The 9,639-nt window shown below is 45.8% G+C and overlaps 1 protein-coding gene across 1 annotated transcript; it reads left to right on the forward strand.

Annotated features, from left to right (window-relative positions):
* The first annotated feature begins 1,325 nt into the window (after nt 1-1,325).
* Nucleotides 1,326-4,301, forward strand: CCN1 (cellular communication network factor 1). Its single transcript, XM_010382560.2, has 5 exons — nt 1,326-1,637; nt 1,956-2,169; nt 2,520-2,876; nt 3,010-3,218; nt 3,334-4,301. The coding sequence occupies exons 1-5, from the start codon at nt 1,575-1,577 to the stop codon at nt 3,634-3,636; spliced, it is 1,146 nt and encodes a 381-aa protein (XP_010380862.1). The 5' UTR covers nt 1,326-1,574; the 3' UTR covers nt 3,637-4,301.
* Nucleotides 4,302-9,639: the final 5,338 nt, after the last annotated feature.

The raw sequence follows: 9,639 nt of genomic DNA on the forward strand, positions 1-9,639 counted from the left end.
GTCTCACATCATTTTTATTAAAATTATGCAAAAAGTTTTTGAAACTTGCAGGGAAAGGTTATCAGTCACACTAACGGTATTGGTGATGTTCAAGTAAATTGTCTTGTGGTGGGGTCTTCTACTGGGTGTGTTGCAGGTAGAACAGGATCTTAAAATCTGCTGACATTTTTACTACAAAATATTACATCCTAAATCTCTTTTCTGTACTTGGAGAGAAAGGCATTGCAATTCATTTAAAATGGGAGGCTTCCAGTGGTCCCTAGGAAAGGAGTGAAAAACCCCACAAAACGTCCAGCTTGAAGGAATCTGCTTTTCCCAGAGATTCATAGGGCATAATGGTACTGTAATCTGGTTTGGCCTTGCGGTCTTTGCAGGTGATGATTTCAGGCCAAAGCACTCCACGGTGGTCCCCTGCACTTCTGGCTGACTGCTTGGTTAGCATAGCCTCCTGCCCGCGGAAGCAGGCGGGCAGGGCTTACCCAGTCTCCTGCATCCGTGAGGAAGTGTAAGTCAGCCTCCCGGAGAACTCCCCGCGTTCGTTTCCTCTCAGACTTCCAACCCAGGCAGTGGGCTGGAACTAAAGTGGGAACCTCCAAAAACAAACAAGTACAACATATCCAAAAAAGGGGAGGGCTGGAGGAGTAGGGGAGACCTCTGCCTGGGAATTTGCCAGACGATGGGGAAGTTTCCCCCCGCACCCCCCTCGCCTTTTCATTCATAAATGCCACTGTGGGTATTAATTTGCAATTCACTGAATTTTGCTAATAAACATCATGCCAAAGCTTTGGGACTTGTTCTGAACACGCCTCTTTGAAGTCCACAAATATTACTGGCTCAGAGACACACTCCTCTTCCACGTTCTACTCTTTCAACAGATAACTTGCCTCTCACCTTCGCTGTAAACAAGCAAACAGCTCACTGCCTTCCCGGGTGAGGGCTTCCGTGCCCGGTCAACTCGCATCACCAAACAAAACGACTTTTGTTCCTCCCTCTCAGGTCCTCCCACCCACCCAGTCCAGGCAAAGTTCTGAACTGGCCCCCCTCTCCCCTCACGACCCTCCAACCACCATCACCACCATCACGCCCCAAAGAACCCTTCCCAACAGAAGTAATTTAAGGTGGAAAAAACGAACTGTTTTCTTGACGGGACACACACACACACACACACACACACACACACACACACACAAAGGTGCAATGGAGCCAGGGGAGGCGCTTGGCAGCAGCCCGCGCCAACTAGCATTCCTGAGATGTTTGAGAATTCTGGAACGCGCAGACAGAGCCGACGTCACTGCAACACGCGGCGCCTCGGCCGGCCCATATAAAAGGCGGGCTCCGGGGCGCCTGGGCAGACCGCGAGAGAGAGCGCCCCTGAGCAGCGTCCGCGCCCTCCGCGTCTTCTCCGCCCGGACCTCGAGCGAAAGACGCCCGCCCGCCGCCCAGCCCTCGCCTCCCTGCCCACCCGGTCCACCGCGCCGCCACCCCGACCCCGCTGCGCACGGCCTGGCCGCTGCGCACCAGCTTGTTGGCGTCTTCCTTGCCGCGCTCGCCCCGGGCTACTCCTGCGCGCCACAATGAGCTCCCGCATCGCCAGGGCGCTCGCCTTAGCCGTCACCCTTCTCCACCTGATCAGACTGGTGAGTTGGACTCTCCTTTTGCCACCGACTCCCCGTCCGCTCTCAGTCCCTTTCCCTGGTCCCAGATTGCCCACAGCAGGAAAACATAAAATAAAAAGTTCGTGGCCGTTTGCGGGTAGCCGTTTCTTTAAGCACTCTCCTTCCTCCGAAGACGTGTCGGGACCTCTTGGTGGGAGCAGCCTCCCGGGGTGGCCCGGCTGGACGAAGTCAGAGGCTCCCCGTCGACAGGGTCGGAGACCCCCGTCCTTTCCTGCAGCAGCCGCGGCGCCCCTCCTGCGCACCGCGCCGCGTTTCACGCGTTTCTTCTCCCCCTTCCAGTCGCTCTCCACCTGCCCCGCCGCCTGCCACTGCCCCCTGGAGGCGCCCAAGTGCGCGCCGGGAGTTGGGCTGGTCCGGGACGGCTGCGGCTGCTGTAAGGTCTGCGCCAAGCAGCTCAACGAGGACTGCAGCAAAACGCAGCCTTGCGACCACACCAAGGGGCTGGAATGCAACTTCGGCGCCAGCTCCACCGCTCTGAAGGGGATCTGCAGAGGTAAGATGCTTGTGGTTTGGCCCCTTTAAAAAAAAATACTAGTCCCCATAGTCCAGAAGTTTAGTAATTTTGAGACCATGTATGGTGATGCTTTGTTGTTGGTAGCTTGGCAGAAAGGCACATGATTTCAGCAGTCTGGAATGCAATTCAGTGTGTCTGGGCCCAACGAAAGCGCATACGGAAAAGTGATTCCTGACTAACTTATTGTTCTGGTCTAGAGTCTCCGGGGAATTGTAGGGAACTTTACCATAAATTGAATTTAACAGCAGAAAATATGTATGAGTTTCAGGCGGTGGTTTGGAATCTTAACTTTATCCCCTTCTACCTTTCTCTTTTGGTGATCTTTGCAGCTCAGTCAGAGGGCAGACCCTGTGAATATAACTCCAGAATCTACCAAAACGGGGAAAGTTTCCAGCCCAACTGTAAACATCAGTGCACATGTATTGATGGCGCCGTGGGCTGCATTCCTCTGTGTCCCCAAGAACTGTCTCTCCCCAACTTGGGCTGTCCCAACCCCCGGCTGGTCAAAGTTACCGGGCAGTGCTGCGAGGAGTGGGTCTGTGACGAGGATAGTGTCAAGGACCCCATGGACGACCAGGAGGGCCTCCTTGGCAAGGAGCTGGGATTCGATGCCTCGGAGGTGGAGTTGACGAGAAACAATGAATTGATTGCAGTTGGAAAAGGCAGCTCACTGAAGCGGCTCCCTGGTAAGTGGAGACTGAGCCCTTCAGACACTGTACTGAGATGCATTTCTGGTCTGAAGCTTTGTAGAAATGAGTACTTGAGCCTGTTTGTGTGGGTATGCCTCTGAGAAGTCTTCCCTCTTATTTCTCTCTCTAGTTTTTGGAATGGAGCCTCGCATCCTATACAACCCTTTACATGGCCAGAAATGTATTGTTCAAACAACTTCATGGTCCCAGTGCTCAAAGACCTGTGGAACTGGTATCTCCACACGAGTTACCAATGACAACCCCGAGTGCCGCCTTGTGAAAGAAACTCGGATTTGTGAGGTGCGGCCTTGTGGACAGCCAGTGTACAGCAGCCTGAAAGTAAGTTCCTTCAGGGATGTGTAGACTGTTGCCTGGCAGGGGGGTGGGATGTGAATCTCTTTTTGAAGAAAGAGAAATATCACCCCTAACTTTTCTTCTCTCCTGTCTCTTACAGAAGGGCAAGAAATGCAGCAAGACCAAGAAATCCCCCGAACCAGTTAGGTTTACTTACGCTGGATGTTCGAGTGTGAAGAAATACCGGCCGAAGTACTGCGGTTCCTGCGTGGACGGCCGATGCTGCACGCCCCAGCTGACAAGGACTGTGAAGATGCGGTTCCGCTGCGAAGATGGGGAGACATTTTCCAAGAACGTCATGATGATCCAGTCCTGCAAATGCAACTACAACTGCCCACATGCCAATGAAGCAGCATTTCCCTTCTACAGGCTGTTCAATGATATTCACAAATTTAGGGACTAAATGCTACCTGGGTTTCCAGGGCACACCTAGACAAACAAGGGAGAAGAGTGTCAGAATCAGAATCATGGAGAAAATGGGTGGGGGCGGTGTGGGTGATGGGACTCATTGTAGAAGGGATTCCTTGCTCATTCTTGAGGAGCATTAAGGTATTTCAAAACTGCCAAGGGTGCTGGTGCAGATGGACACTAATGCAGCCACGATTGGAGAATACTTTGCTTCATAGTATTGGAGCACATGTTACTGCTTCATTTTGGAGCTTGTGGTGTTGATGACTTTCTGTTTTCTGTTTGTAAATTATTTGCTAAGCATATTTTCTCTAGGCTTTTTTCCTTTTGGGGTTCTACAGTCGTAAAAGGGATAATAAGATTAGTTGGACAGTATAAAGCTTTTATTCGTCCTTTGACAAAAGTAAATGGGAGGGCATTCCATCCCTTCCTGAAGGGGGACACTCCATGAGTGTCTGTGAGAGGCAGCTATCTGCACTCTAAACTGCAAACAGAAATCAGGTGTTTTAAGACTGAATGTTTTTATTTATCAAAATGTAGCTTTTGGGAGGGAGGGGAAATGTAATACTGGAATAATTTGTAAATGATTTTAATTTTATATTCAGTGAAAAGATTTTATTTATGAAATTAACCATTTAATAAAGAAATATTTACCTAATATCTGAGTGTATGCCATTCAGTATTTTTAGAGGTGCTCCAAAGTCACTGGGAACAACCTAGCTCAAGTACTCAATTATTCAAACAGGACTTATTGGGATACAGCAGTGAATTAAGCTATTAAAATAAGATAACGATTGCTTTTATATCTTCAGTAAAGTCTTTGCATATGTTTAAAAAACATGTATTGAACATGACCTTGTATGAAGCACAAGAAAGATTCTGAAGCTAAATTTGTAATTTAAGAAAATAGCGCTGTATTTTCATCAGAATGTAAAGCCTAAGGGTCTCCATCACTCTGCGAGATGGCTATAATAATTTATTATTTTAATCACCAGGTTAGTGGGCATGTCACTTTAGTAGAGAAACCCTTTAATGAAAAGGGGTAGTCCATAACTCAGGCAGCCCACATCCAGATCCATGGGCTAGATTGAATATAATTAATGTATTCTAAAGACTCGCTTGTTTGTAACTTTATATTTTCCCAATACCGTTCCTAAAAATTAGGAGAACTACTTAGAAATTTACCCTTGGCTGTTATCAGGAAAAATCTGAGTCTATAGGAGTCAGTTTGTTTTCACTAAATGAGCTTGAAGCATGACTTGTGTTAATCCTAATAAGCCGGTGATTAGGTAAACATGCTGTTAAATGCAAAGGAATGCAAGGAATTTCAAGTACTTTTCCAATAGCGTGAGGGCCAAGCTACCCCATCCCCCTTTCCTTTTTATAATATAAGTTATATTGATGGGGGAGGGAGCAGTTATGTAGAGTTGGTTATTCAGAAGGTCAAAGGTCCATAGCATTTCTGAAAGAAAGGGACCCAAATCATAGGTCTAGGAGAGGTTGAGAAGGTTGTGTCAAGGTTTGTGAAAATGTTGGTAGCCTGTTTCAGAAGCATCTTCATCTTTAGAAAGTACTGACAATAAACCTTTTACAGGGAGAAGTTTTCTTTTCATCATCAATGTTGGCTCCTGTTCAAATCCATAGTGAAATGTTTCAGTCCGGACTTAGTTAAGAGAGTACTTGAATTTTTAGGCAGAAGAGAAAGTGCTTTTAAAAGGAATGGAGGGCGACAGCTGGGATCCTGAAGGGATTTTTCCAAGTAGATTAAATAATATCATTACTTTAATGAAGACCCACAGACAAATACTGCCTAAGCAATGGTTTTTAAGCCTTATGGAAATGCATAAAGGTTAATATAAATGCACTAGTAAAATCTATGGCCAAAAGCCTTCACTTCTGATTTTGACTTGCCTGAAATATTACAGCTTGTGCCTTCTGAATAGTCAGTTTTTCTCGCCTGAGGCATTCAAATGTTAAGGTATTTGAGAATTTAAACACCACCTGGCCCAGTCGTGGATGCAGTTAAACTTGTCAGTGCAATGTAACATGTGAAACATAATAAAGGTGTGAGGTTTTTGTGGTGCAATCTTGTTGAACAGACATCTAAATCCATAGGCAAGATTTACACATTCCCAAGCATCAACCCTGAAGTATTGCCCTCCAACACTGGAGTCCAACAAATCGCTTCTTATGCAGAGATCCAGGAGCAATATTTTATAGATCCTTTCAGCGTGCAGGGAAGTACTATTTGTCCAAATAAGCTCAAATGTGAAACAGAACCTAGTATGGGAAAACACTGAATCTTTGGGTTATTAATCTCATTCTAGTAAATACAATGAGGGTGATTGAAAGTGCCAATTCCATTTACAATAGGTGTGTTCAATTAATAAAGATGAATACAAGCAAATTATGTCTTTTGTTTAACTATAGAAAAAAACTGAAGAAATTAAAAGTAGTGGAGAATAAAATTATGATATTTAGAACATGTAAGTTTTACCTACATCCAGAAAGGAGCTCTGCCCACTTTAAATATTGAGAAAACAAACCACAAATTATGCATCTGCATATATGAAATAGAGGTTACATATAGAAATATTCATTATAATATATATGTACCTTCCCATGCACAGTAAAGACCTTGGGTTGTTCTTGCTTTTCAATCCAAAAGATCCTGGTGGTCTTGAGCTGTTTTTTGGTAGAGATTTTAGAACTGAAAGAGTGATCTCAGAATCTGAGGCATTCCATGAATTTTAAGAAATACTCTATGGGACATTTAACAGCACAGTAAGTAGTCTCATTATGACTATTTTTTCATATGAACATATGTGTTGTCTGCTCCACAAAGAGATGCAACTGAGTCAAAATTAGCAAAGCATATTTTAGACTTATGTTTTCCAACAGAGGGAACAGACTTGGTTTGTTCACAACCTCTTCTTGCAGCCTTCTGGCACTATTTGAAAGTCAGCTGAGCAACAGTAGTGGTTCAGTATGACCACAGTATAGAGCAAAGCTATGCCTGGGCAGAATGGCAGGTGGTACAGTGGAAAGAATCCCAGGGAATCGTGTCTTTTAGCACCAGCTCTGCCATGAATTCACTAGGTGACTCTGGGCAAGTTTCTGTTTCACTCCCTCATGTTAAAGTAGGAAAATAGCTTTCAGCATTTTTGTAACCCCAAAAACCCCTTCTCATATACCCACTTTGGTACATTGGCTCTCATACCTTAAAAACTTTGTCTCCTCAAGTAACCAAATGTGTGAACTGAAAACTGCTCAAGCCTTTCTGTCACCAAATGCACTTGTTTCCATGAAGCCTTTGAAAATGTACTGTTGCTAGACCCCCCTTTACTTTCTAAATCACACTTGGTTACAGGACACAGCAATCCCTGGATCTCAGAGTCTACAGGTCCATACTTTAGCCTCACTGTATAGCCGTATCCAGGCCTCAATAACTCCCTGCCCTAAACAACTGATGCTTTAAACCAAAGCATATTCTGAAACATGACTAATCCATTTGTCCTACAAATAGATATCTGTGACTTACTTCATGGGTGGTGGGCAATATTCATCCATGTAATCTTATAAACTATAATTAACAAATATTCATATTTTCTGTTCATATATTCTGAATCTACCCCTTTCTCATCTCCAGAGCAAACCTCTAGATGAAGCCACCATCATCTCTTGTCTGAATTACCAGAACAGCCTCCTCATTTATAGCACATTGTATTTTCCAAAGTTGGCTGCAACAATGTCTCCCACCCCATGGCCCTTCTGCAATGTGATGCTGTTGCTCTCCCATTAATAGGTGGGGTCTATTTCTCCACCCTTTTGGATCTGGGTGAGCTCTTTGACTACTTTGACCTGTGAATGTGGAGGAAGCAATGCAATGTGTTAGCAGTTCCATGTGCAGTACTGGCTAGGAGTTCCTCCATCCTTTCTCTTAGAAATGAGCTTCCATGTAAGAAGTACATTTACTCTGAGACCAGCAGACTGTGAGAAGCTGAAGCCACATGGATAGGCCTTAGAGAATGAGTTGCCATGTGGAGAAAAAGAAAGGACCAGGAGCACTTGGGCATTACACCTGTCCATGAAGAAACCATCTTGGAAGTGAATCCTCCAGTCTCAGTCACCCCAGCTGACATCTTGTGAACCAGAGATGAGCTGCCCAGCTAAGTCCCTCCCATAGTTCCTGACCCACAAAATAGTGGGCAAACTAATATGGCAATTTTAAAGAAATAAGTTTTGGGTTTGTTTGTTATATAGCAACAGATAACCAAAATATCATTGGTTTCCATTCTTGCCCTTTTACATTTTTAAACTGACCCTTTAAAAATGTAAATCAGACTATGTGGATCCTTGGCTTAAAGGCTCCAATGGTGTCCCACTGCTGTCAAAGTAGAGATTTAGCTTCTCACTTGGCACCTAGGTCCTGGACCCTGCCTACTTGTTACCATTCACCCTCATTCACTATACTTCCACTTGCCTTTTCTTCTTATTTGAAGAAGTCAAGCAAGTTCCCCTGCAGGGTCTTTGCACTAGCGTTCCTCTGCCTCAAATGCCCCTTCCCCTGACCTAGGCTTCTTCTTGGCATGTAGGTCTCAGCACAAATGCTACCTTCTTAGCAATCTTTCCTCACCACCCAGTCTAAATTATTAATAGTTCCTTACACCAAGGTTTTTAAGGGGCAGAGCAAAAAGGTGGAATAAAAATCCCCAACAATCATCCCCCCTGCAGGAACACCAAATTTAACAACTATCTACACAAAAAGAACATTTACAAGAACCAGAATTCAGGTGAGCACTCAGGATGAGCACTAGCACCCTGTGCTAGCTTAGGCACAGTAGTATAAAACACCAGATAGACTTCTAAGGTTGTTGACTCTAGTCCCTAGATCCTGGGTGGCATCTCTGTACCTTCCCAGGGCCTGGGGGAACTTGCTGCCCTGAAGGGAAGGACACAAAGCTGGCTGCTTCACCATCTTCTAACTTCATATCATTGAAAAAGGCACTGAAGAGGGTAGGAAATACAGTCTTGAATCACTGCCACCACCCCTCCCCCATTCCCTGGCAGCAGCCACATGGTGCAGAGAATCTGTGCTCTTGGAAGAGGGAGAGTGCAGCAACTGGGAGACTGTCTGGAATGCAGTGCTGCCCTGTCACAGCAGAGATGCCCACCCATGGAGGGAGCATTCAGACCAGTCCTAGCCAGAGGAGAACCACCCATCCCAATGGTCAGAGCTTGAGTTCTGGCAAGCCTTACTACCATGGGCAGAAGTGCCTTGGGGATGTAAATAAACTTAAAAGGCAGTCTCGGCTGTAAGGATTGCAAGTTCTGGCACTGAGCTGGGCTCAGAGCAGGTGGATTTTAAGGGCATGTGACTTACTGAGATACTAGTTGGGGCAGCTAAGGGACAGCTTGCATCACCCTTCCCCCAAACCCAGGCAGCACAGCTTGTGGCTCCAAAAGAGACCCCTTCCTCCCACTTGAGGAGAAGAGAGGGAAGAATAAGGAGGACTTTATTTGCATCTTGGATACCAGCTCAGTCACAGTGGGATAGGGCACAGGTCAGAGTTGTGAAGTCCCCATTCCAAGTTCTAGCTTGCCAACCACATTTCTAGACACATGTTGGGCCAGAAGGGAACCTGCTACCTTCAAGGTAAGGACTCAGAACTGGCAAGACCTGTCACCCACTGACTAAAGACCCCTTGGGCCCTGAATAACCAGCAGTGATACCTGAATAACCAGCAGTGATACCCAGATAGTATGCTGTGGGCCTTGGGTGAGACTTTGAGACGTGATGACTTTAGGTGACACTCAGCACATTTCCAGCTATTGTGACTATGATGAGAGACTCCTTCTGCTTGAGAAAAGCCGATGAAAAAGCAAAGGGGACCTTGTACTGCATCACAGGTACCAGCTCAGCCACAGTGGAGTATAACACCAAGAGGGGTCTTGGGGCCACAATTCCAGGTCTTGGCTCTTGAATGGCATTTCTGGA

This window comes from Rhinopithecus roxellana, chromosome 12 (assembly GCF_007565055.1).
Source record: "Rhinopithecus roxellana isolate Shanxi Qingling chromosome 12, ASM756505v1, whole genome shotgun sequence".
NCBI classification, from domain to species: Eukaryota; Metazoa; Chordata; class Mammalia; order Primates; family Cercopithecidae; genus Rhinopithecus; species Rhinopithecus roxellana.

Coding starts and splice junctions, on each gene's coding strand:
- CCN1 (XM_010382560.2), top strand. CDS start 1,575: ATGAGCTCCCGCATCGCCAGGGCGCTCGCCTTAGCCGTCACCCTTCTC. Junction 1,638..1,955: donor TTCTCCACCTGATCAGACTG/GTGAGTTGGACT, acceptor TCCCCCTTCCAG/TCGCTCTCCACCTGCCCCGC. Junction 2,170..2,519: donor TCTGAAGGGGATCTGCAGAG/GTAAGATGCTTG, acceptor TGATCTTTGCAG/CTCAGTCAGAGGGCAGACCC.